Source organism: Lathamus discolor, chromosome 6 (assembly GCF_037157495.1).
Source record: "Lathamus discolor isolate bLatDis1 chromosome 6, bLatDis1.hap1, whole genome shotgun sequence".
Classification (NCBI taxonomy): Eukaryota; Metazoa; Chordata; class Aves; order Psittaciformes; family Psittacidae; genus Lathamus; species Lathamus discolor.
In genome coordinates, this window is record NC_088889.1 from 11,020,484 (window position 1) to 11,047,602 (window position 27,119).

Consider the following 27,119-nt stretch of genomic DNA (forward strand, 5'->3'; position numbering starts at 1 on the left):
GTAATCTTCTGAGGAATAGAGGGAGAACGGGGAAGAGCATTTCATTATGCTCATAATGTCAGTGAGAGCCGCTGTATGATGGACTCACATCTTTCCAAACAAACCCTGTATTGTGAAGGGCTCACTCAATGCTTTCTTCTTTCTCTTCCATTCTCCCCCCATCAGAACATCTCTGCAGTTCAGCTTTAGCTCTATTTTGATACTAACATTTTTCTATTTTTCTTTTGCATCTGTGTACCCCCTGCCCTCTTTTCCAGTTAGTGCCTCTTGAAAGCCTAATTGCGGATCCCCTGCTGCAGTTAGTGTACATGCTGTATGAAGTTCACTTCATTTATGGCTTTTTTTGCTAGTCGACTCAAACAGGCTTTGAAGCAACACCTTGCTAGTACGTTAATCCTTGTGCCTACGCCACGGTCAGCACCCTGGTGCAAGGACGGCCATGTTCTCCTCTGCTTCCACTTTTCCCTGTTCTCTCCTTACACCCTTACCCTTTCATGCCGGGATTTCCCTCCCAACCCAGACCCATCATTTATGGCCCCGTTTCGGGCGGCACAAGCAACACGACGCCTCTGCGCGCTGCCGGCAGTCCCTGACTCTGCCGTGCGGGGCTGCTGAGGTTGCGGCCGGAGTTTTTGGAGAGGTCACTGGGTAGCACGGCCGCGTACCCCACCTTCCTGCACCCGGCCAGGCACGGCGGGGGGGCGACGAAGCGCGGAGTGGAAGGAGGAGGAGGGGAAGCAGAGGGAGGAGGAAGGCGACCGCGGGCGTGGAGCCGCCGGCGGGCGGGGAGGAGAGAGAAGGGATGGGAGGGAAGGCGGGCGCGGGGCGGCGGTGGGCGGGCGCGGCAGCAGCCGGGGAGGGAGCCGGGAGCCCCGCGGCCCATTCGCGACCGGCGGCGGTGGCGGCAGCTCGGCGCTCCGCGGCGCTTGGCCCCCCGCGGGCAGGGCCTGTCAGCGGCGGCCGCCCCCTCCGCTGCGATGAAGGCGAGCCCGGCGGCAGCCGCCGCGGCGGCAGCGGGGCAGGCGGGCGGACCGCGGGAGCCCGATGCGCGCTGGCGGGAGAAGGGCGAAGCGGAGGCGGAGCGGCAGCGCACCCGGGAGCGGCTGGAGGCCACGCTGGCCGGGCTGGGCGAGCTGGAGTACCTGAGGCAGCGGCAGGAGCTGCTGGTGAAGAGCCTCCTGCTGCGGCGTTCGGCGGCCGGGGTGCCCGGGGCGCCGGGCGGTCGCGGGGAGCCGCCGGGCGAGGGGCCGCCGCCGCGCAGCCTGGAGGAGAAGTTCCTGGAAGAGAACATCCTCCTCCTGCGGCGGCAGCTGGTGAGCGGGGGGCGGCTGCGGGGCGCCGGGGCGGGCGCGCCTCGTCGCGGTGCTCTCCAGGCAGAGTGACCCGCGCGGGGACGGAACCGCTCCCCGAGGGCTGCGTGGACATGCCGCTGTCACACCGGCACCGCGTCCCCGCCGCCCGCCGCCCCGTGCCGGTGAGGCGGCGGGGAGCAGCCGTTGCCCGGGGACGAGCCGCCGCGGGCTTGGGCGAAGCGGTGGCAAATCGGTGCCGGCCTGATTTTGCCGACGTTTTGGTTGTGGCTTCGCAGCTCCCTGTCGGTTTCCAGAGCCAGGCCGGCGGCCCAACTTCCATTCAAGGCAAGAGAGGCGCTGCCGTGTCCTTGAATGGAAGTTGGGAGAGAGCTCCTAGGTCTCGGTACCGAGAGCCCCAGCACGGGCAGGATCCGGCCCCTAAAATAAGGGATGCTTTTGTTGAAGGACGCGCTTTGTAGCTGGTGTGGGAAGAGATGGAGAGCGGCATGAAGCGGCAGATCATTTTTCAATGAAAATAGCGTACAGCTGTGCCTGGTGGTCTTTGTGCGCAGCTCAGCATTTGCTTTCACCCAGGGAGAAGTTGGATTGCGTGATTTATTTGCTTGATTTTTCCCCCTCCCCTTCCCCCCCCTTTCCCCCCCCCCCCCTTTAGCCTTTTGGTTTAGTTAATTTAGGATTATTTCCTTCTCGAAATCATAAGAATAAATGATTTTTCTGCTGAGAAGGGGCTGGGTGCCGACAAGCTGTAGTGAAGGACTAGGGGATCATTACTCAAAAAGATCTAACCCAACCCCCCTAAAACCCGGGGGTTGTGGTAGCACTTTAATTTGTGCACTTGACATTGTAGATTGGAACCAGATGGGGTGCTCGGAGGAGGCGGAGGGGGCACTGGTGGCAGTAGGTGGCGCGGTGAGTTACCGCTGGAACCCACCACCCCTGCCAGCCTTTCTTCCAGCCAGCTCCCCGGTCCCCCCAGAAATGTGGGAGAAGATCTGGGATCGCCCCTTTGGTTCTCCAAGGATGGTGTTAAATGCCGGCGCATCTTAAAACGGTGTTGCTAATACTGTTAGCACTTGCTTTCCCTTTGCCCGAGGACTAGGCCACCACAGGAGAAGGGTTGTCCTGGATTTAATGGGTTTAGAACCAGTCCAGTTATGAGCATCAAAACTCTTCGCAATGAGTATATCAGAGCACTGCTGGGCACTGATCGAATGATGCACTTATTAAAAAAAAAGAGATAAACCTTCCTCCTGCTTCCCCCACTTTCCCCAAAGCCAGAACAATTAAAGGGTATGAAGCTACACAGATGATGGATAAGCAACATTATAATACATACAGGGAAACTGATTGTGTTGACCGTGGGTTAATGAGTGCCTTACAGAATCATTTCTTATTGCTTATTTTATGTCATCGAATTACCTTCAGAAATAGTCTTAAAATTCATCTCACAGCAATTTTATGCAATTATAATGGGTGAAGAGGAAGAATTACTCTTCCTTCCTGCTTCATGGCAAAACTAATAAATGATCTGTGATCCCAGCCCTAGGAATCTTGCTGTCTGTGTGGCAGACTCTAAGCTTGTAATGTGCAGCAGAACGAGGCGGTTCCCACACTACAGGCACTTGTTGGCAGAGCTGTTTCGTCTCATTGTGTGAGCAGATGTGATCTTTGACTAACATCACTGCGGTGATGAACATCCCCTATTACACTGGCAGTGCTGTCCTTTCACCCAAGTAGCCCATTTCACATGCTCAGGTCTGGTTTGGCCATATCATATAATATAACTTTGTTGTTACAGCTGTGGTCCTGCAAAGGAGCACTTTAGCCAACACAAGTGTGTTGGTTTTTGTAAATTATGGAGCGTGCTCCTTATGTAGAACTGGCTGGAAAAGACTGCAATGAAGTGCCTGCATAATTCTTCAGTTAAGTATTTACCCAGAGCATTTGTCTAGAATTTCAGGGCTTTGTTCTGTTTTGGTTTTCTGGTTTGTTTCTTTTTTGTTTGTTGTTTTTTTTTTTTTTTTAATAAAAGGATATTGTCAAAGTATTTCCACGATGCTCAGATGGAGAGGGCTGATCGCCTTTGGACCCCCTTCATGTCTGCCCCACTGATGGAGCTGATGGGTTTTGTCTTGTTTCCAGAACTGCTTGAGGAAGAGGGATGCTGGCCTATTAAATCAGTTACAAGAGCTGGATAAGCAAATAAGTGATCTCCGCCTGGATGTGGAAAAAACGACAGATGAACACCTAGAGACAGACAGTCGTCCAAGTTCAGGTAAGGCAAATATTCACGAAAATGGAGCCTCCCTTGGTACTTGGAATTAAACTGGCTATAGTTTTCAGTACTACAACAGTAAACGTCTGTAGCATGTTCACCCACTAGCAAAACTCACCTACCACTGGAAAGGTTGCTGTTTGTAGACAACATATTCAGAGGAGCACTTCAAGCTTAATTAGAGTTTTAGTGTTTGGAATATGTATTTTCCAAGGTCACTCACAAATTAATTCAAAAAGTTCTAATTGTCCTGTGTATTAGGAAGGAGGCTGCAGGGAAAATGATGAAAGGGAAGCACCACCAGCAGGAGGAAGATGTCAAAATTGATCTTACAGCCAGAAAGAAACAGTGAATAAACAATTTGATCCCCCATATATTGAATTTCATTCCATTGTAATTGTGTTGAAGCCAGTAAATGGTATTTAACTATGGGGAACCTTTCCTAGAGGCATCCAAACTTGTTCTGAAGACAGTAAAAAGTGGGGAATCCACCAACTTGCAATTGTTAAAACCATTGCTAATTTCTAATCTGATTTTGACTTGTTCCAGCCATGATTCTTTTTATGTGCTTTTCTCCCAGAAAATAAGGTCTTTTTTATTACCTAGCTTTTTCTCCTCTTCAAGGTGGTACACGGTATAATTTCTGACTTTTTTTAATGAGCTAAACAGATCAAGTTCATTAAGTCATTTGTTTCAAGGCATTTTTCCAAGCTCTTAAATAGCTTTGTGGCCCCTTTCCATTTTTTTAGCTTTGTTTTAAGCATGCTGGATTCAGGGACCAGGCACACCGTTCCAATGTCTTTCTTCCTAGTGCCATATAGACTGCTGAAGTAATTTCCCTGCTGCTATTCATTAGTCTCTTAGTACATCCAACAATCTCATTAGTTTTTTTTTTTGCCGTATCATTAAGCTTGATTGAGCTGCTTTTCCATGCTGACTAAGTCCTTTCCAGGATTATTGTTTTTCAGGATGCATCCCCATTCTGTAGGCATGCCCTGCTTTCCTTATTCCTAAATGTACAATGTACATTTTGATTATGGTATGTCGTAATTTTCTTGAGTAGTCCCAGTTTACCAGGAAATTAAATTTCCTGGGCCTACACATTATTTACCATTATTCTTCTTGTGTGTCATCCTCAAATACTGTATTTATCTCCAGAACTTTGAGGAAAATAATGGATAGCATTGGGCTCAACACCTGGGAAAAATTTTGTAGTCAAGTAGCTGGAGAGTCTGTCTTGGAAGTATAATGCACTCTTAAATGAGTAGGCTGTCAATGACAGCCTGGATCCTTTTTGCTAAAATCTGAAAACCCCTGTAGAGGTTAAAACCCCAGCCCCTGTAAAGGTTAAAAAAGAGTTCAAAATTTCATATGTAAACCCAGGACACAAGTTCTGCTTTTTCACCTTTACTTTTAAACAGAATCCTTCATAGCAATAAGGGTATTACTAAATAGTGTACTATTTTTTGGTGTGGCTGAATGAATACCCATTACTAATTGCAATAGTGTAAGCCAACACAAACATGAGCTTGACTGCCTTTCTAAGGACACAAATAGTAACTTTGTGTAGACATAACTAATATAAATCCAAACTCTTACTTTTATAGGGTTTTATGAGCTGAGTGATGGAGCTTCTGGATCTCTCTCCAATTCATCTAACTCTGTCTTCAGTGAGTGTTTATCCAGTTGCCATTCTAGCACTTGCTTTTGCAGCCCTTTGGAGGCAACACTGCATATCTCAGATGGACGCCCTAAATCTGCAGGTATAGTAAAAGCAGGTTGAATACATCGTACTCCAGGAGGTGGCTTTGGCTTTGGAAATACGGCCTCCGGAGTATCTGGGTTGGATTAACCCTTCTTCCTTTCATTTGATGTATTATGCTCTGAAAAGATTTCAGTGCCTGTCATGTACCTGGGTCATGAGGCAGGACCATTTACCCTCTACTAGTCCAGTCTTATGTGTGAATATGGCACTAAACATCTGAAAATAACATGAAAATATGACAGCTGCTCTACCCAGTAGAGGGCAGTGGTACCTATATGCATAAACATGTTAGTCAGCTGATTTCTTACAGTTCTCATGCTTTAGAAAAGCATTTCTAGTAAAGAGCAATAAAGATAATTCATAGTGTCCTAATTAAAGTGACAAAGTAAGGGGCGGTTTAGGAGATCAGGGTGCATGTCAATGTTCTTTTAGTGGTCACTTTGTCAGTTCTGATGGTCCTCAACCCCCAGGTGACCATGCTGAGGGGTGTCATGCATTTATAGAGAATAAACAGACATCATGAGCAGGGAAAAAATATTTTGTCTCTTTGGTCAAGAGCTATTGACTTTCCTCGGACACTAGGCTGAAGATACAAGCCTTAATGTGTGGGATTGTTAAATAGGAAGGCCTTCTCTGTCTGTTGTCCAGAAAGGACACTTCAGTGGGACTTTTGTGATCAATCCCTATTGGTTGCAGACATTCAAAAGCCTTAGTTCATTCTGGGTTATAGAGGATGCTTCTAAACTTAGTATTTCCAATTTCCATTTTGCTCTTTAAGGTTCACTTATAGTGATTTGTTGTGAATTAAGGGCAAAATAACTCACGTTCTTCTAACTCCGAAGTGGAAAAATGCAGCCTGGGAAACATTCATTCTGAGATGCTGAGAAGTCCTCTAAGTTATCCTTAGAGCAGCTTGAGGTAATTTAATGCTCCCTGTTGTAAGGTGTATGTGATTGTCATTGGCCATACATATAAACATACACAAGGAATTCCAGCTGAGTGCATTGCTATTTTTTTCTGTATCTATCACAAATCCCTAAAACTCTCATTATTCTCATATACTGTCTCACTTTTAGAGATGAAATTTCACAAGCTGGCATGTTTCAAAGAAGTGTCAACATTTTGTCAACATTTCCTGACCCTGACATACAATTTAGGAAACATGAGAAAGCTGTGCGATGATCTGGAGGAAGTTCATGCTCCTAACCTCCCTGTTCTCCCTCTCCTGCTCACACAGGAACATCACCTCTATCAGCTAATTTCAGCGATGTCTGTGAGACCTCTTTTGAAATAAGCCTTAGATAAGCGATGAGCACTGAGTATTTGAAGATGAATGCCCTGCCTGAAGTTTCTAGCCCAAGGGTAGCAAACAGGACTGACAGTGATCTAGAAGGATCATTTAGATTGTACCCCTACCCAAGAAGACAAGGGCAACATAAACTTAAGAAAATAATAATCTTAGGTCTTGGGTGCTTCAATTGAAGCTCTGCTCCTAAGGTCCCTTACCTCCTGAGTAAGCACCTCAGTCATTAAATCTGACTCCTGCATCTTGAAACGCACTGGATTTATAGAATCATAGAATCATAGAATAGTTAGGGTTGGAAAGGACCTCAAGATCATCTAGTTCCAACCCCCCTGCCATGGGCAGGGACACCTCACACTAGACCATCCTACCCAAGGCTTCATCCAACCTGGCCTTGAACACCGCCAGGGATGGAGCACTCACAACCTCCCTGGGCAACCGATTCCAGTGTCTCACCACCCTAACAGGAAAGAATTTCCTCCTTATATCCAATCTAAACTTCCCCTGTTTAAGTTTTAACCCGTTACCCCTTGTCCTGTCACTACAGTCCCTGACGAAGAGTTTTCAGACAGTAATTTCTCTTACAGAATTCTCTTTGCAGAGCCAAGGCTAGGATGTCAGCTGGATTGACCTGCATTCTTTGTACTTGTGAGGAAAGATGAGCCTGTTTCTCATTCTTTAACCTTTTATTGCTCAAAAGGAGCACCTGTTATTACTATTAGCCTTATTCTATCTATAAAATCATTCTGATGATAATAACAATAATACAATTTGATCTGGCTTTTTTTCTGACCCACCATGTGCTTGATAAAATCTGGAAGTGAAATTTCTCAATAATCTGAAAAAATTCATTGGTCTCTTGTCTATATTTTTTATGTTTGTCCTTGGGTTTAGCAAAATAAATTATAAAATTCATACATACTGAGGCTTGCAGTGAGTTTTACAGGTGGGTGTGTAACACATAAACATGAGACTCTTATAGACTTATGGGTGGCTTGAAAGTAAAACAGGAAGCTCTTAGCAACCTAGGCACAGGTTTGAACCAATGTAAATGTTCATTAGGGTTGTGATTTTTATTTTTTTTAACCATGTAGTCATATTGGAGGAAGTCTTACATAGACAGAATGAGTCTCAGAGAAGAATAGCGCTGCTTTTATATTGCTTGCATAGCATCCCTGTTGTGTGTTTTCTACCATTTGCATAGTGCTGCTATAGTTAAAACATGGCCTTGTATGTGTAGATGGGACCAACATCCTTGGTGGCACGTGAAAAATGCAGCAGAACTGTCCCTGGCAGGCTCTCTAAACATTTCTAAAATGCCTTTCAGATCTCATAGGCTGGATGGACTATAATAAGGAAGGCCAGAATGAGGACCAGCCTGCAGGCTCTGTCTGTCACTCTTGGTCCACACCGCACTCAAATTCCCTCGATGTCGTTGCAGATGTGCATCCAAAGTACCAGTGTGATTTGGTGTCTAAAAACGGGAACGACGTCTACCGGTACCCCAGCCCCCTCCATGCAGTAGCTGTGCAGAGTCCCATGTTTCTTCTGCCCGTGACTGAAAACCCCCAGCGAGAAGAGGAGAGGTTTGATTGTGATATTAGCAACATTTGTGCCAGATCTGAAACGGACTCGGGAAAATCCACCAATACCTTTCTCTCACAGAGCTCCTGGCCAGTGCCATGCCCTTCCACCAGCAAGAGGATAGACAGTTACATCTTAAGCCTGGTTCAAAAAAAGACTCATGCGGTAAGGACTAACAAACCCAGGACAAGTCTCAATGCTGATCCCACCAAAGGGATCTTGAGGCATGGAAGCATGTGCATCAGGCAGCCTGCAGGGCTGGTGCCTCATGGTAACATCATGAACCTGAAATGCGCCAAGCAAGCAGGCTTGTCTTCTGGTGGGAGCACTGCTGTGGACCACACTGCACCTTCCCCATTAAAGCAGAGGCCGAGGGAGCTGGCTGGTGAGCAGCTGGAGAGTAGGAAGGCACCTTTGCCGGCATCTTTCCTTCCTGGTGCAACAAGTGAACTTCAGAGCAAGCACCTACCACGGAGCATCAAACCGGCACCTCCAGAGCACAACGGCAATGCAGTGGCCCCGGCGGGGGATGTCCCTAAGGAGAGTGGCCAAGTCTTTGCAGCGTCTCCCAAAGAGAGCCCAGGGAAGCCCGTGGTGCTGCAGCCAGAGAACAGGGTCAGCCAGCCTCCCAAAAAAGTCCTGCTGAAGAGCAGCTTGCAGGCACCTCGCTCCTCGTCACCTGCTGTTGAGGAGAGGCCCGTGCTTGATTTCAAAAGCGAGGGCTCTTCCTCCCAGAGCCTAGATGATGGGTTGCTGGTGAACGCCCAGTACATCCCAGCCCAGCAGCAAAGCATGAAGCTTCACAAAGGCACCCGAAATGTCAAGATTTTGAAAAGCTCCACGCTGAAACACAGACCCCACCTTTCCAACGGGCTGGAAAATGGTTCTCAGACCTTGCGGGAGAAAACCAAGCCAGTGGGCAAGAAGTGCCGCTTTCCTGAGGAGTTGGATACAAATAAGAAACTGAAAAAGCCCTCCTCGCGGGGGAAGAGAGGCAGTGGCTTGCAGCCGGAGTCAGGTCTACAGAGTCGGCAAGCTGGTCTGCACAGATCTGCCGTCCGATCCCACGGGCATGGCCGAGAGGTTGTGGTGGCCAAGCCTAAACACAAGCGGGCTGACTACCGCCGATGGAAGTCATCGGCGGAGATTTCCTATGAGGAGGCCTTGCGGAGGACGAGGAGGAGCCGTCGGGATGGTGTGGGGGTCTACTCACAAGTCCCCCTGCCCTACGTCAGCCCATATGCTTACGTGGCCAGCGACTCGGAGTACTCAGCAGAGTGTGAGTCCTTGTTCCACTCCACCGTGGTGGATACGAGTGAGGATGAGCAGAGCAACTACACAATGAACTGCTTTGGAGACAGTGAGTCAAGCCTGAGTGAGGTGGAGTTTGTAGGGGAGAGCACGACCACTAGCGACTCTGATGAGAGTGGGGGCCTCATTTGGTCTCAGTTTGTCCAGACACTCCCCATCCAAACGGTCACGGCGCCAGAGCTGCATGAAAATGCAGCAAAAGCCTTTGTTAAAATCAAAGCCTCACATAATCTCAAGAAGAAAATCCTCCGCTTTCGGTCGGGCTCCCTGAAGCTCATGACAACTGTCTAGTGAAGGTGACTTGGTGGAATGTATCTGCTTCTGCTTTCTGAAGCAAGGTGCTTTTGTGTATATCTTCCAACAGATTTTTCGCCTTTTTTTTTTTATATATACAAATATTTAAAACTTAAGGTAAATTATGTCACTTGTCTTCAGAACTTGGGTGGATACTAGTGCCTTTTATGTGGAAATAAAAGACCGTTATTTAAAAAGAAAGGAAAGGTAACACTGCCATTTCAGTGGTGAACGGCCTCCAGTGCATGGTGTCAGGCGGCTTTGAAATAGGGCTAATGTTCCTGGGAATGGATCTCCCTTGCCTAGATTTTCCTCTTCTGGGTCTTGTACAGGATATCAACAGCTTAAGATCATAAGTTTTTAGGGGATAAGGGGGAGGGAGTGCAGGTGGTCTTCATGTATTGCTTGTCCCTTTCTGCTGCTCCTGTTGCCACATCTTGAACTTCCTCCTGGCTGTCTTGCCTGGTTTCTTCTTGGTGTTTTTTTTTTTTGTTTGTTTGTTTTTTTTATTTTATTTTATTTTATTTTTTTTTTTGTTATTTTTTTGTTTCTGATTTGTTTGTTCTCTTCTTGAAACTGACCCCCGTGTCCTCCCCCAGCCACCCCCCACCAGGAAAGTGCACCTGTTCAATTTGTCTCTGAGGTTAAGTCGCCTTCTCTGGAGTACACGCTGCTCCTGTCTCTTGGGAGTCCCACTGTGGATGGTGGTAGTGTTCAGACTAACTTGTTGGAGCAGCTGACCAAGGCTTAGTAACTTCAGTATATTGTGTAAAACTGCTTTTGAAAAAGAAAAAAAAACCCATATGCATGTCATGTGCATGAGTATCAGTAGTTTTAATATTCCTGTTGATGTCCAATTTACTGTACATCATCAATGGCTGTTTTTATATATATATATCTTTGTGTAAATTAATATAACACATCATATGCTGTAATAAACAGTCTGTTTTAATACTTTTTAAAAGTTTGTTACATTGGTACAGACCCAGTCAATGGTTTTATGTTGGCTTTGGCACCACTTAGGTATCTGTGATGTGACCTGTTAACGTTCCTTGCATTTAGCCATGCACGAAACAGAGCAAGTTTAAAATGTTGCTGTGGATGTGACTTGTGCTTCGAGGGAACTGGATTGTCGTGGATCCTCTTGTTCTTTCTGTAACTTGAATCTTTTTTAAGGACAAGTTGAGATATAGTTGCTATAGGCATCTTCAGGTTGTTGCTTATGGACAGCTCATGATGTGGAACAGATAGAAATGTAGTATTAGTCTTCCTTGCTGTCAGGGTGCTTGCAGACTTTGGTTGGTACAACACAGAGCAGATGGTAGGCTTCTGTAATCAGATAGATCTGTGTAACACAAAGGGTGCCTCCCTGAAACATCCAGTAAATGAATCCCCAAGAACTGTGTGCTCTGGGAGCTGGGCTGGGTGGAGGACAGCATAAACTTGTTGTCCTTGGTGCACTCTTTAGATGTGGTAGCTGACTGTATAACAACCCTAACAAGGTTATGGAAAGAAGTGACAGTTGTGTCACCCACTGGTCTTTATCTCAGTTTCTTTCTTTCCATAGGACAGGAGGTGAGTCTGCCAGCACAGGAGAAAGGAGCTAACCCTAGACAGCACTGCTTCCCTTCACAGCAACAACCTTGACATTGCCTGGGGGATGGCTGGAGGTTTATGCCAGGCATGACTGATGGAGCAGGCTCAGAGGTTGGGCTGGTTTCTGCAGGTTCATCTGCTCTGGCCTCTGCGAAGCAGTGGCCACACAACTGGTGTGGATGCTGTGACTCATAGGAATTTCAGGGATATATGTGCAGACTGTCGGTTCTATAGCAGGATCTGAGCAGACACCTTCCTTTGTGGTTCCTCTGTGTCTTTTCTGCTGTCACCCACCTGTAAGGCAGAGCAGTTTTCTTCTCAGGTTTCCTTGTGTTGCAAATGTAGGAAGGAGAGATCCACCCAGAATTAAATTTCTCTGGGAGCAGCTTCTGATAAAGTGGAAACACTTTTTCTAAGTGGCAGATTTTATTTTTTTTAAACTGCAGTATAGTAAATCCATATCTATAAAATGTCTCTCTCAGTTTTCCCCTTTTTTGTTAGAGGAATGCCAATTTCTGTAAGGGATTTTGAAGTATGGTCACAATGTTCTGGATTCAGTGACCCAGATACTCCTTGCACTTCCATCTCCCATGATGACAGGAAAAGCTGTAACTCGCCTTATCTGGTCGTAACTCTCCCATTGTTTTACACATGGAAGGGTAGCTTATTTATATATATATATATATTTACATATATACATGTACAAAAATTTTATATGTTGATGTAGAATGATTCATCCAGAAATCAGTGGACAATGGCTGCCACTGCAGAGATTTTAAACATGTCATCACTAACACTAAGCAGCAGCTTAATGCATTCCCATTAATAATTGATGGGTGTCATATCAAATTGAGGGAATGTCAAGAAGGTTGTTGAAGCTAGTAGTTTCTTTCCTAGAATATCTCTTAATCATCCCACATAATCTCTCCTTGACTGAGAAAAACAAATCCTTGTAAATCTCCTCAAAGGTGTAGTAGAATAGCAGAGGATCTTCAGACATGCACTCTGCCTCTCTAGCTGTAAAGGCGCCACTGGTGAGAAGACAAACTAACCAGTGGCTTTGGGATGATGAGTTTTCAGAAGTGAGCTGTTGAATAGTTACTTTTTAAGTAACTGATTAAAAATAGATGATAAAATAACCACCTAATATCGCTAAGACTGTATCAGCTGCAACAACTCTATTCTGCTGGGAAATGGGCTGATCCTATAGCCCTCTTAATTGCATTTGAGTCTTTCCAGTTTGGGGAAGGAATTCTCCTTTTCCTACATGATTGAGGTAAACATCCAGAATCCTTGAAATAGGCTTATGTTTTTCTTTCCTTCACCTCCCCCCCTTTTTTTTCTCTTAATAAAAGGTATTACAGTGCTGGAAAAGTACTTGGTATAGTCCAAACACACAACACACATTCTCTTCTCTGGTTCTGATTTCGGAAACACATCTAAGTTTTTGTAACATTAGGTTGAAAAGCATCTGCTAATCTTGGAGACCAGTTAAATATCTGGCACTTGTTTAAAGCTACCTGGCTTTCTAGCTCCACAGCCTTGAGTCCTTGCCAGTATATTTTTCATAATGTTCACATTTTAATTATCCCTGGTGTTTATGGTAGATTTTGGAAGTTTGAAGTGTGAACGTTTCATTGCACTGAGGCCTATCTCAAGGTGGGGGCAGCTTGTGGAGCTTTGGGATTGGAGGTTTGGGATTAGCTGCCCCTGTTCTCCATATATAGCTGAGTACAGGAAAGTAGAGGAGCACATGCTTAACATAAAGAATAAAAGCAGACTCCTTTTGCTGGGTTCCCTGCAATTCAGGTTATATGGTGTTGCTGCACAACTCTGAAGTACCATCTCTCCCACTGCAGAAATCAGCGCCATGCACACTCTGAAGTGCTGTCACCTGAAAGGGATGAGGGTGTCACTGCGTGGTTTGCCTTCCAGCAGGCTTTTTGGGTCTGCCTTCTGCTCCCTAACCCCAGCCACCAGCTGTGAGTCAGCAGATAACGAAGCAAGCTGTGTCTTGTGCATGTGTAGGGTCAGAGAGAGGCCCTGGCATTGTGCATAGATGTCCCAACTATGTGGGGCCCCTGTTGTGGACCTCACACTTGTCGTGAAAAATTTGATGTGCCAGTGGTGCAAGTGTCTGTACAGCTGGGTCTGAAGGAAGGTGGGAATGGAGAGTCCCATACATGGAGTGGTCTGATCCTGATTCATCTGTATTTTCAGGGGAGGCTTAAAGAGGAGGTGTTTCAGTCTAATGCCTAGGTCAGTAAGCTGGACTAGGCTAAACTCACCTCATTTCTTCCAGTACTGTTTAAATGATCAAGGTTTCTATCAGGACTGCCAGTTGCTGAGGTGCTTCAACCATCTGGCCAAGTCCTGCAAGTACTTTACTGGGAGAAGTGACAAGCTCCAATCCCCCAGGTCTGTTTTGACCTTCCAGTGCAAACCCTGTTTACACAGAGACTGTAGGTCCCAGCCCTTTGCAGCTTTCGCTGTCCTGTGGCTTCAGAGGGAATCTGTCCATCCCTTACAAGTTTTCTAGGTTTACTCTGGCTTGGGGTTTATCCTGGATAAAGATTGGCAACAGATTCTCCACGGCAGAGTGCTGTGCCTTCACTAAGCCCAAATCTATGTTGGCCCAGAGAAAGTTCAGGCACTTCTCAGGGGGCAGCCAGCAAAGCCATCCCTGAGGGACCTGCCTCTTTCTGCCACAATGGGCAATGAAGGCTTTTGTTAGTTGTGATCACTACTGAGCAAATGATTCACCACCATGGGCACAGCTCTCCCTCAGATTGTGACTTTTCTTGCAGAACAGGGGGGAACAAGCACATTATTTTGAGGAAGCACAAACATCTAAAGACATTTTTAATAACTTCAACACCTAATACATACATTTGGAGTAGCCAACAGTAACACATACAACTGAGCTGCTAGTACAAAAAACAAAACCAGTTTCAAGTCTGCAGTGTCCTGTCCACAGTACAGAGAGGGTACTGCAAACCAATGGAGGCAGTTCATAAACCCCAGGTCCATCTTTCAAACTTGCTTTTCTTCTGAATTTCTTTGAACCTTCCAGGAATTGTGTTGAGGCTCCTTGCATGGCCTGATGTTTCTTTCTGTAACTAAACATTATAGATGGAGGTCTGTAGTGAGAAAGAATTGCTCTGGGGTTTAAAAAATCCCACAATGCTGGAATGAGGACACATAGACACAAATGATCAACCCATTTAAAAGGGATAATAGAAAGATAGAAAGTGTGTTTTACAGCAGGGAATTTGCTGCCACAGGCAATAGTGAGGCAGACATAGTATCAGCAATTTCAAAGGGGTTAGAGTAGGTAGGGAAGGATGTGTGTGCTACCATTCTCAGGCAGTGACTGTGGATGCTAGGAGTGTGAGGTGAATGGACTGCAAATAGTGGCCAGGCTTGCGTGCTCCCCTTGAGGACTGAATTTTCCTGCGACTGCTGAAGCACCAGTAGCTGGAGGAAATGCACCATCCTGCTGACCCAGTGAGCCATTTCCTATATTCCTGTGATCTTGGTGTAGCTGATGGGAGTTGTCTATGCAATTGAATTCACTCTTTGTTAGTCTTTTGTTCTCCCAGCTGCTGCTGAAGAAGAATTTCACATTGCTTTGCAAAGAAATTTACTTTGCACATTTGGCTGATGGTGGCATGCATTTGTTCAAATACGGACATGTGTTTCTGGTCACTCTTGTCTGATGGAAGAATAATTCCATCTACCTTTTCATGTGGGCAGTCTGTGGTGAAGTTGCTCTGTTGCAGTGTGTCGTCCCCCTGTAATGCAGTGTTACTAACAGATAATCCATGTATTAGTCTACCATGGGAGTCACTGTTGGGCAGCAATTTTACATCCTACAGTTACTTCTAAACTGCAGGAAAACTTGTTGACCTCCATGCCAAACGAACTGACCTAGTGACAGAGTGCATCTACTGCACATTGCCTTAGGACTTCGCTGTCCTTGGAGAGTTTTTCTCTCCCTCTGTGTCTACATTCGGGGTTTTTTGGTTTTTTTTTGAGCAATAGAGCAGTCTGGAAGCAAGTCCTGTGGTCTTCTCTACTTCTGCTGATTTGGACAGCAGAGGAGTTTTGGTGCATGCTAGCTAGATGCCTTTGGGATGCCAACACAAATGGTCCACTCCAGGGACACAGAAAATGTGCTTCTACCTGGACAGGTACATGGAGGTCTGAACCAGTACTGACTCTCTAGAATAGGTTCCTATCAAAAAATGTGAACAAGTTTGATCCAAATGACATTGAGGACCAGACTAGATCTAGGCTGAAGTAAACACTTGAACTGTGTATATTGTACTTGGGGGGACCTCAGTTTGGACCTGCTCCCTTTGTGCTGAATGACATAAACAGACATAAACAGAACCTCTCTTTCAGTTAATGGCCTTTGTTTCCATGCTGTATTCCTTTAAGATCAATAAAGTATATTAATATTAATAACTTGATTTCACTGAGCCAAGCTCTGAAAATCTGGCTTTTGTTCTTTCAAAAGGAGTTGGAAGTCCTAGAAACTAAGATTTTCATGACAATACTGAAGGAAAATCTGTATGAGTTGGACACTGATCCTATGATGTAATGGCTTTGTAAGCAAATTAAGTGTTTTCTCCACAAAAAAGTTCAAGTCTTTTGTGGTCAAGGGCAGGAAGCTGGAAAACTTGCAACCTGTTGGAAAATGTGTTACCTGTGTCTCCTTGCATTCTGTAAGCCTTGTGTCTTCAGAAATGAGATTTTCATGAGGAGGAGAGGAAGCCTGAGGTCCAGGGAGGAGAAGAATCTAATCAATCTTCATCTCTGAAGTACTCTTAAAGTAAGTGTTTAAACATGTGATTAAGCCCATTCTTACTCAGTGAAGCATTTCAGAGCATGTTTCAGGTACTTCATGGTTGGGGTGAATTAAGCAGGTGCTCAGGAATGCTGGTGGATCAAGGTCTCCTTTCCTTTGCAAAAGTCCTATGTCTGTCTGTATAAGCTATTCCAGTGACTTCTTTTGGCTAATGTTGTAAGGACTGTGCATTCTCTTAAGAGTCAGACCCTGTGTGATGAAACTTGATTCAAGCTGTTAATCTGAACTCAGGAAAAGCACTGTATTGAGTCTGTGCTTGAAGCAGTAATGGAAAGAAATGCTTTTAAAGGAAGAGATGCATTTGCTATTTGTAGAATTTGAAGACACTGGGCTAAAAACACTTGGAGATGTATGAGTGTGAATGTGCCTGTGCTCTGTACCAATAACAGGATTTTGTGTGAGCCCTGGGAATGGCACCTGGGGAGAGACAGAATGACCCTTTCTATATTTGCTCCCTTCCCTTGGCTATCAAGGTGGAGCTGGGAGAATGATGCAGGCAGGGAGGGCCAGGCACAGACACCAAACCTGTAGGGCCTGGAGTTCCAACGATTCAAGTGCCTGGCTAAAACAGTGTGATCTCTGGGCTACCCAGAGCTGGAGACCAAAGTAAGGATAGGTAGAGAGGGTGACTTTGCCTGGCTTCAAGGAAAGCTGCAGTTTGAGCAAAAAGTAGAGGCAAGGGAAGGGTTAAAAGCTTGTCTTCTCTTCCCAGACACATTATTTACAGTGGGTTGGTTTCCTTTTGGAAGGGCCCACTGTAAAAGGAGACTCCCAGCGTTTTCACAGGTTAGACCTGTATCTCATTACAGTTTTCTTTCCTCGATTCCTGACTCTCTTCCTGTAGTTGCTCTTCTCTTGGGAAGATGAACTCCGGAAAGAGTAGGAGTTGGCTAAAAATCCAGAGCCTTGGAAGACAAAATCACGCTGATGGCCTTTTCTTTCTAGACATCAAGTCAGTCCTCAGTGCTGCATCATGTTCTGTATCTCCCAGTGCAGGGCAAAGGTTGAGGAAGGAGTGGGAGAGGAAATCCATTGGGTTTGGTAAGAGAGCAGTCTGTAAATCCTGTTGGAGCAGCTTGCAAAGGCCATAGCACTAACCACAGGAGCAGTGCCTGACTGAGACGTGTGAGCAGCCATCTCACCTGGTGGCCAATGAGGTCAAGGGTAGTGTTGGTCATTGACCTGGATATCACAGTGTCTGCTGTCATGCAAGCAACCTTCATGCCTCCAGGCCACAGCAGACAGCATGTTCATAGAATCATAGAATAGTTAGGGTTGGAAAGGACCTCAAGATCATCTAGTTCCAACCCCCCTGCCATAGGCAGGGACACGTCACACTAAACCATCCCACACAAGGCTTCAGCCAACCTGGCCTTGAACACTGCCAGGGATGGAGCATTCACAACTCCCCTGGGCAACAGATTCCAGTGCCTCACCACCCTAATAGGAAAGAATTTCCTCCTAATATACAATCTAAACTTCCCCTGTTTAAGTTTTAACCTGTTACCACTTGTCCTGTCACTACAGTCCCTGACGAAGAGACCCTCCCCAGCATCCCTATAGGCCCCCTTCAGATACTGGAAGGCTGCTATGAGGTCCCCACGCAGCCTTCTCTTCTCCAGGCTGAACAGCCCCACCTTCCTCAACCTATCTTCATACAGGAGGTGCTTCAGTCCCCTGATCATCCTCATGGCCTCCTCTGGACTTGTTCCAGCAGTTCCATGTCCTTTTTATGTTGAGGACACCAGAACTGCACACAATACTCCAGCTGAGGTCTCACAAGAGCAGAGTCGAGGGGCAGGATCACCTCTTTCGATCTGCTGGTCACGCTCCTTTTGATGCAGCCCAGGATATGGTTGGCTTTCTGGGCTGCGAGCACACACTGCCGGCCCATGTTTATTTTCTCATTGACCAGCACCCCCAAGTCCTTCTCTGCAGGGCCGCTCTGAATCTCTTCTCTGCCCAACCTGTAGCTGTGCCTGGGATTGCTCCGACCCAGGTGTAGGACCTTGCACTTGTCATGGTTGAACTTCATAAGGTCGGCATCAGCCCACCTTACAAGCGTGTCAAGGTCCCTCTGGATGGCATCCCTTCCCTCCAGCATATCAACCGGACCACACAGCTTGGTGTCATCGGCAAACTTGCTGAGGGCGCACTCAATCCCACTGTCCATGTCAGCGATGAAGATGTTAAACAAGACCGGTCCCAACACCGATCCCTGAGGGACACCACTCGTTACCGGTCTCCAGCCGGACATCGAGCCATTGACCACAACTCTTTGTGTGCGGCCATCCAGCCAGTTCTTTATCCAGCGAGTGGTCCATCCATCAAATTGATATCTCTCCAATTTAGAGAGAAGGATGTGGTGTGGGACAGTGTCAAACGCTTTGCACAAGTCCAGGTAGATGACATCAACTGCTTTACCCTTATCCATCAATTCTGTAGCCCCATCATAGAAGGCCACCAAATTGGTCAGGCAGGATTTCCCCTTAGTGAAGCCATGCTGGCTGTCACCAAGCACCTTGTTGGTTTTCATGTGCCTTAGCATGCCTTCCAGGAGAATGTGCTCCAAGATTCTGCCAGGCACAGAGGTGAGACTGACTGGTCTGTAATTCCCCAGGTCTTCCATTTTCCCCTTCTTGAAAATGGGGGTTATATTTCCCTTTTTCCAGTCGTCGGGAACTTCACCTGACTGCCATGATTTTTCAAATACGATGGGCAGTGGCTTAGCAACTTCATTCGCCAGCTCCTTCAGGACCCGCGGATGGATTCCATCAGGTCCCATGGACTTGTGCGCGTTCAGATTTTTAAGATGGTCTCGAACCAGATCCTCTGCTACAGCGGGCCCAAGGTCTTCATTCTCACAGTCCCTGCGTCTACCTTCTAAGAACTGGGTGGTGCAGTCAGAGCCTTTGCCAGTGAAGACCAAGGCAAAGAAGTCATTCATAACCTCAGCCTTCTCCAAATCCTGTGTTGCCAGTTCTCCCGAAAGCTTCCTCAGGGGGCCTATGTTGTCCCTAGTCTGTTTTTTGTTTGCTATTTACCTGTAGAATCCCTTCCTGTTATCCTTAACATCCCTGGCTAGGTTTAATTCTAACTGGGCCTTAGCCTTCCTAACCTGGTCCCTAGCTTCCCGGACAACATCCCTGTACTCTACCCAGGCCGCCTGTCCTTGCTTCCATTTTTTATAAGCCTCTTTTTTCATTTGAATTTTCCTCAGCAGCTCCTTATCCATCCAAGGAGGTCTCCTGGCCCTTCTGCCGCACTTCCTTCTAGTTGGGATGCAGCACTCCTGAGCTTGTAGCAGGTGATCCTTGAATATCAACCAACAGTCTTGGGCCCCCCTGCCCTCCAGGGCTATATCCCATGGAACCTTACTAAGCAGGCTCCTGAAGAGGCCAGAGTCTGCTCTTTTGAAGTCCAGGGCAGTGAGCTTGCTACACGCTCTTCTCACTGTCCTGGGGATCTCAAATTCGTCCATCTCGTGATCGCTGCATCCAAGGCTGCCCTGGAGTACCACATTCTCAACAAGCCCTTCCCTGTTGGTGAGCACGAGGTCAAGCATGGCACCTCTCCTTGTCGGCTCCTCTATTACTTGCAGAAGGAAGTTGTCTTCCACACAATCGAGGAACCTCCTGGATTGCTTGTGCCGTGCAGTGCCATCGTTCCAACAGATGTCACGGTGGTTGAAATCCCCCATGAGAACAAGGGCCTGCGAGTGTGAGGCTTTTCCTATCTGTCTTAGAGTGCTTCATCCACAGGTTCTCCTTGATCAGGTGGCCTGTAACAGATCCCCACAGCAATGTCTCCCACAGCTGTTCTCCCTTTAACCCTGACCCACAAACTCTCTGTAAACTGCTCACCTGCCCCCAGACAGAGTTCCATACTCTCCAGCCTATCCCTAACATAAAGGGCAACTCCCCCTCCCCGCCTGCCAGGCCTGTCTTTTCTAAAGAGCCTGTAACCCTCCATTCCAACACTCCAGTCATCGGAGCCATCCCACAATGTTTCTGTGATGCCTATTATATCATACCCCTGTAGATGTGCACACATCTCTAATTCCTCTTGTTTGTTCCCCATGCTATGGGCGTTTGTATAGAGGCATCTGAGCCAAGCTCCAATTGAAGCCGACTTGTTGGCTGGAGCAGCCGGAATGTATGTACATTGTTCCGAGCATTTATTGTAGGTGTTGGCAACTGACTGGGTGTGTTGGGATGGAATGATGCCCCCCTCCCCCAATACATCTAGTTTAAAGCCTCCTTGACCAGTCTGGGAAGCCTCCTACCAAAACTGTTCTTCCCCTTCTTTACCAGAGCAGCTCCACCAGCCCCCAGTAGACCTGGCCTACTAACTTCAGTCCTGTGTTCAAGACACCCAAACCCCTGACTATGACACCACCCTTTTAACCATTTATTAACCTGGCCAATCCTCCTAGCTTTTTCTTGGTCCTCCCCTGTGTCCTGGAGAATTGACGAAAAGACTATCTGAGCTCCAGGGCTCCTAACCACCTCTCCCAGGGCTCTGTAGTCTTTCTTTATGGTCCCCAGTCTACTACTATCTATATCCCTAGCACCCACATGGATCACCAGGAGCGGGTAATAGTCCGTGGAACTTACTAGAGCAGGCAGCCTCTCTGTAACATCCCTGATCCGTGCCCCTGGTAGGCAGCACACCTTCCTCAAGACGGGGTCAGGCCGACAGACGAGGGCTTCCGTCCCTTTCAAAGTAGAGTCCCCTATTACTACGACCCGCCCGCTTTTTCTTTGTAGCGCCAGTAGAGATCTTTACCTGTGCATAATCCGGCTGTTTGTGGTGCAAGTGCGTTACCTTGTTAGTCTCCTGCAGGACAGCAAAGCAGTTCTGGGTGGGGACAACAGATTTAGGAGGAAGCCCCTTGCCTTTAGTTGTCCTTTTCCTCCTTCTTCTGTTATTTTTCTTTGTCACTAATTCCCAATTTCCCAGGTTGGTGGCCTCCTTCTTTTCTTCATGAGCTGGAGGGGAAGCTTGAGGCCCCTGCACAGTTTGGACCTGGAGCAAGCATTCCTGCTTCCTCTCAGCTACCCTGACACCTTGCAGCCTGCTAATAGCATCCCGCAGCTCAGCCCCTGCTGCAGGAGGACCTCCACCAGGGAGCACCGAGTGCAGCCCTGACCATCGTGCACTGTTCCCTCACCAGACCAGTGCAGGCACCCTCTACACCCCGAGCTCTGCACTGCAGCCTCCCCTCTCATCTGCTCTGTCTGGGTGCCTATGATGGCCAGCGCCGGGGCAGCCAGAGCAGAGCTCCCAGACCGGGCCATAAGACGGGTGCTCATCATCCTGGTAAGTGTTTCCTTTGCTGCTTTTTAAATCTTCTTGAAACACATCGTGGCTTATTAAAAGCACAAGCACTGAATGAAACTGAAATTCTGGCTTGTTTCTCCTGTCAAGCACCTCATGTTAGTGCTTTACTTGATGTTCAGTTGCCTGGATGGAAAAGAAACTATACCCTTCTCATCTGCAACATATGAATTTTTCACAGGTGCCTTGTGAGTAATGTGGAACAACACACTGGGGCAACACACCGCTCTTTAACACTGTGCATGACATGCTGATCTTGGCAGATCTTAGCTACCCCAAGATATTTTTCAGCCAGCGATATCAGGACTGGGAGGTTTGGATCTGACTCAACCCCCTTGCAGCCCATCACTACTTAGGGAGAAGATGTTCCTGCAGGGAGAGGAGGAAGCATGCTGAGAAATGTTTATTATTACTGTTAAATGTCAAACTCCTTTTTTTTCCCCTTCCCTCTCCTGCCATGGAGATAGTGATCTCTGCTGTGGTCCCTGCTGCTTTCTTTTTCCTGTGTTGGTCTACATTAAGACTTGCTGCACTTCAAAGATGGTCTTAGCCCTAAGAGAGGCTTCTGTTGCTGAGCTATAGGATTTTGATTCAGAGTATGTGTCTTCCCCTGGGCCTGTTGCTGATGCCCACCATCACCCTAGGTATGTTGTTTGGGCTCACTTATACACTAATGTGGGCACTCCAAGCCTTCCTCCCTTCTCTCTTCTTTGCCACTACAGTGGGATATTTTAACTTTCTTCCTCTGTCCTATTGACTCTCATCTGAAGTCATCCATGTGTGGGGTGTTCCTCATAACTTCAGAGCACAGCACTTATGTCTTTGGTCTAAGTAAACTTTGTGTATCCATTATAAAAATAGGACATATGAAATGAATTTCACATTTGAAAAAAAAAAGTTTGTCCTATACTTCTCCCCTTTATGAACTTCTCAGGATCAGTGTCATGATATGAACAGGAAACACAGCAAAAGAAGTGAAAATAATAAATCCCCATCCCTACTGTATGACAGAGACTCAATGCTTTTTCGTGGAGGGAAGGAAACAAAAGTCCTGCCAAAGGATCCTCATTGATACTGACCTAAAACCCCCAAAATTTACTGATCTACAATTAGGAGGGGTAGCAAAATGAACAAATGGGAGCTGTGATGCTGGGCAAGATGTAGCTGGTCCTTGTGATGGAAACTGATTCCTCTGGCTGCTGGATCCACTTTTATTCCTGTTGATTGATTCTGATATTGTTTTCTTGGTGGTCAGGGCTGCTTTCAGAAACCACTTATGGTGCACTGATAAAAAGGCCGATTTTGTGTGTAAACATCCCAATAAGCAAGTCTTGACAGATGGTTTGTTCAAGCCCTGCATAAACCTACAGCTGGTGTCAGTGTCTTCCACAGATGATTCCCAAGGAGAACTTCCCCACAGTGTGCTCCAGAGCTCTCAGGTTTTACAGAACACCTAGCTGCATCCGAAGGAGGAGCCTTGGTGCTTGCCTGACATGTTGCAGGTATGTCTCTGGGAACAGCACAGATCTTCTGAAAACATATTTCTCATAATGAAGAGAATGTTAGGCTCCCAGTGGCACCTATCATTGACTGGATAGGGTAAGCAAGATGTCTGTGCACAGCAGCTGCTGCTGCTATGTCTTGGTCCATGAGCAGTGAGAAATGGCCAGTGTTACATGAAGCAGAATAAGAAACCTCTTGTACACTCTAAGTATCCTTCAATCCCATTTCAATCTTTGAAAAATTGGTCCCTATAACTTCTAGCAAATTGTAGAAAAAAAAAAAAAAGTCGTTTAGGCACTGATTTTTCCAAGTGAATTTCTTCCTTTTTCTCCATTTTCTTTGTCTGTGCATCTGATGAGCTGGTCTGAGCACTGGGGTCCGCCCATGAAGCTGTAGTCATTCACAGTATCAGGTGTGTAGTCCTCAGGCAGATCAAATATTTCCATTAGGAGCTGATAGATAAATTACAGAGATTTTACCTCACTCTCCTCCTTTGGAGAGCTTGGGACTGTAAGATAGTTTGTATCATCTTCCTTCGAGACCAAGCAATTTAGATTTGACTGATTTGTATATCCCTGCAGTGTTTCTGGTGGGCTGTATAGGGTATGAAGCTCTCTGCCCTGAGAGCAGCTGAAACAGAACTGATGTTCAGAGGGACAGATGTTGAGAAGGAAATGGCTACAGCTGTCCTGTGATGGTGTCTGCTAGGAATGGGCTTAAAAGAATGATTCCGGTTTGGGAAGAAGTTTAGTTTTGATGAAATTTGGCTGAATTCCCTCCAAAGTGGAGCAAAACACAGCCAGGCAGAAATTCTGCAAACGGGAATAGTGCATCAGTTTGCATTGTGGGTTGTCTCAAGACCAATCTCGGGAGCACTGAGCCTCTCCACTGAGTTTCATGGGCTCTCCGTCTGTGGATGCTCTTGTGATTTGCCCCTGAGGCAGTCTAAGATCTGGGACACCTCAAACTGAGAAGTATGTGAGCAGTGAAATCCCCTCTTGAGAAGCAGCCTATTTCGCAGCAGGCTGCCCCAGGGCCCTGGAAACCTGAGTGGTGGAGGAACCAGATGGGTGACCAGGCAGGTAACTCAGCAGGTTTCTAATGTTTGGATCCCTGTGCAAGTTTTACGGGAACCTGGGCAAAATTGGCTCGCCTTGTTGAGATTTTGCTGAATTGGTGAATTCCTCTGAAATGCTGTCTTGCCTGAAACCTTCTGAGCAGGTACAGTATCTTCAGCTATCTTTTGAAGACAGGCAACATGTTCTCCTGTGCTTTGCAACATGGGTCTTCTGAGAGTCAAAGCAGCACTTGTCTTTGCTATTGAGTCCTCTGCCAGCATTCACACTCTTGAAGTGGTGTTGAGGAGGGAGGGTACAGGAACTTGGCAGTGACAAGTGAAGGATGCTGGCAGGTTATTCTGATCCTTAGAAAATCATTGTGTTCTCCTCATTACACTACACCTCATCCACCTACTCTGTCTTGTGCTAGAGACTATAAATTTTCCATATTAAATTCATTCCCCAAGTTCTCTGTTTGTTTTCACAGCCTCTAGCTGAGTTTCCTAGGTGCTACCCTTATATAAACAGTAATAAAGGCTGCTCTGCCCTGCTGCAAACCATTTCTGAGGATGTTCCCTCTAATTCTCTTCCTAGTTTAGTGTTGTATCATTAAAAGGCATGAGGTTGTTAATTGGAGGCTTACAGCTTTCGTGACTGATGCAAACTCGTGTGTGTGTAATGGCTGCAAACGCTCAGATGAACACACTAAAAGGGGGAAGGAGCAGATGGCCACGAGCAGAAGGTTCCCTGCTAAAGGTGACAGGAAAAGGTTAGCGATAAGGTTGCCCTGAAGCTGGAAGAAAGAACCTAATACCTGGACAACTGGCAAAGAGCCTGGCTAGACTGTGGCTTTGTTCCCTAAAGGGGGCTGCTGCTGTGGCAGACTCATACATCAAAGCTCTCATAACAAAACACAGCAGAGATCTGTATCACCCAGCCTGTGGCACTGGAGGGAATTGGTTGACAAGTCAGAGGCTCTTTCTGAATAGATGGCTGGGTAGGAGTTAGTGGCTGCTTGCAAAATCTCGGAAAGAGCCTTTAATCTGCATGTGATACTATATGTTCTAGTGAGCATCTAGATGTTTATCTCAGCTGCATTAGTCACCAAGAGAGTCTGCTCTCCACTTTTCTCTTCTGTACCTGAGCTGCAGGCTTCTTTTGCCACTTTTTGGAAAAGGTTTGAGGTGAGCACTGTAAGATTTGTTGGGCTTTTTGTCATTTTGACTAGGAAATATAACACAGACAGGTTTTCTTGGTAATATTCTGCAGAGCATATTTAGTGCTGTGATGTTGTGTGTGCTGTGATAGGCTTTCAGAGCCTTGCCCTGGGAGCCAGTAGTCTGAAAAGTCTTATCATGCTCCTAAACAAATAGCTCTATCCTGAAGCCCATTAGAGGAACTATAGAGCTGTGCTTCTCCCAACCTGATGCTAAATACCTTGCAGTGCCAAAGGTAAACAGGATCAATCAATCGTCCTCCCAGGGACCATCTAATGGCAGTCCATGAATCAGGCTTGGCTTTTGAGGTCATTTTTATCTGCCTTGGGGATTATAAGCCAACTAAATTGTGGTCTTGCTCTGCATGTGCAGGATAAAGAATGCAAGGTTGGGTCTGACAGGGTGTGTTAATGAGGTGAAGCCAGTGTAAATATACCTGTTATGATGAGATCTGCAAAGTGATGAGGCTTGAGCACGCAGGTTTGGCCATCTTTGCTCTCCTGCAAAGCCAATATTGCCATAGTGCATCTGCTGGCTTGGCTAAGCAACAGCTTGATGCTGCTTTCACTTCTGTGCTTTTGTACCTATGGTGTGTTGTTTGTTTTCTTTTGACTATGCCAAAAAAGAGCTTAGCTCAGTGAGGAAACCAAACTCCCAGCAATGCCTGAAGAGTACAGACAATTTAATAGTCTGAAGTTTTGCTAATCCAGACAGTAACATGAGCTCAGGGTTTTCAGCTGAGGTCCCACTATAACTTTGCACATCATCCAGTGAGATTTAGAGCCTACCAGGTCATGGGCTGTGTACGCAATTAAAAAGCTCTTTTCTCCAAGGAGTTCACAATTCACAGACAAAATATTTATCCTCCCAATTAGTTTATTGCAGCAGACTGGGGCACAGAAGTCAGATTATCCGGGGGCATGCTAAGACCATTCATGTGCCATTGAACTTGGAAAAGGCATTTTTCGTGACATCTGGTTTCAATCAATTTGTCGTCAATTCAGAGTGCTAGACCCATTTTCTGGGACCATTAAAGTACACAACACTGACACAGGGTTGCAGCTGTAATCCAAACATGGGTATCCAAAGTAAGAGTTCTGCTACCTCTCGCCGGTGACTGTGTAGAAAATAAGAATCTGGCTGCCATGCTCTTCTGAACTCCTTTTACCATTTGAGAAAGCTGCAGGCTGGACTATCACCTTCAGTCATGCCATACACAACTTGGTCCAATCTGTGGTGCCTGGACAGACCTTAGTGGGGAGCGGGAACCCAGTCTCTATGTGTCAGAGAGCATGCCAAGCATTATGGAGGTCTTCGCAAAGCCTCTCTCCTACATGATGCAGCCTCCTTCCCCAGCCTACCTCTGCACTTTGCTTTTAGCGCTCCAACAACCTTCTTGGGCAAGCAGCCCATTGTGGCTGTGATTCTGCAGTATGGGAAAGTGCTGAGAGGAGCCTTGTTCATTTAAATGTGTGCAACCACAGCTCATGCTTTTACAGCATATATTCAGTGAAGCAATGCCTTTATCTACAATACTTACCCTTTATCTAACATCTTTTCAATCTAAAGCTTTTTTTGAAACGCAGATTAAGTAATAACAACGTAGGATAATTGAGCGCATTTTTTCACAGTGACATAATGATACTTATCTATGGCTACCGAAAAGCAAGGATAATATACTGTGAGT

At 46.5% G+C, this 27,119-nt stretch overlaps 1 protein-coding gene across 5 annotated transcripts; it reads left to right on the forward strand.

The window, feature by feature from the left end:
* The first annotated feature begins 904 nt into the window (after positions 1-904).
* Positions 905-10,809, forward strand: DACT1 (dishevelled binding antagonist of beta catenin 1). 5 transcript variants are annotated; one of them, XM_065685116.1, is made up of 4 exons: positions 905-1,313; positions 3,456-3,588; positions 5,196-5,351; positions 7,984-10,809. In XM_065685116.1, exons 1-4 carry the CDS (start codon positions 978-980, stop codon positions 9,840-9,842), a joined length of 2,484 nt encoding a protein of 827 aa, XP_065541188.1. In that variant the 5' UTR covers positions 905-977; the 3' UTR covers positions 9,843-10,809. The 5 variants fall into 5 exon arrangements, with proteins under 5 accessions (XP_065541188.1, XP_065541190.1, XP_065541189.1 ...); XM_065685118.1 differs by having other exon boundaries at positions 8,098-10,809; XM_065685117.1 differs by having other exon boundaries at positions 5,196-5,258.
* The last annotated feature ends 16,310 nt before the right edge of the window (positions 10,810-27,119 follow it).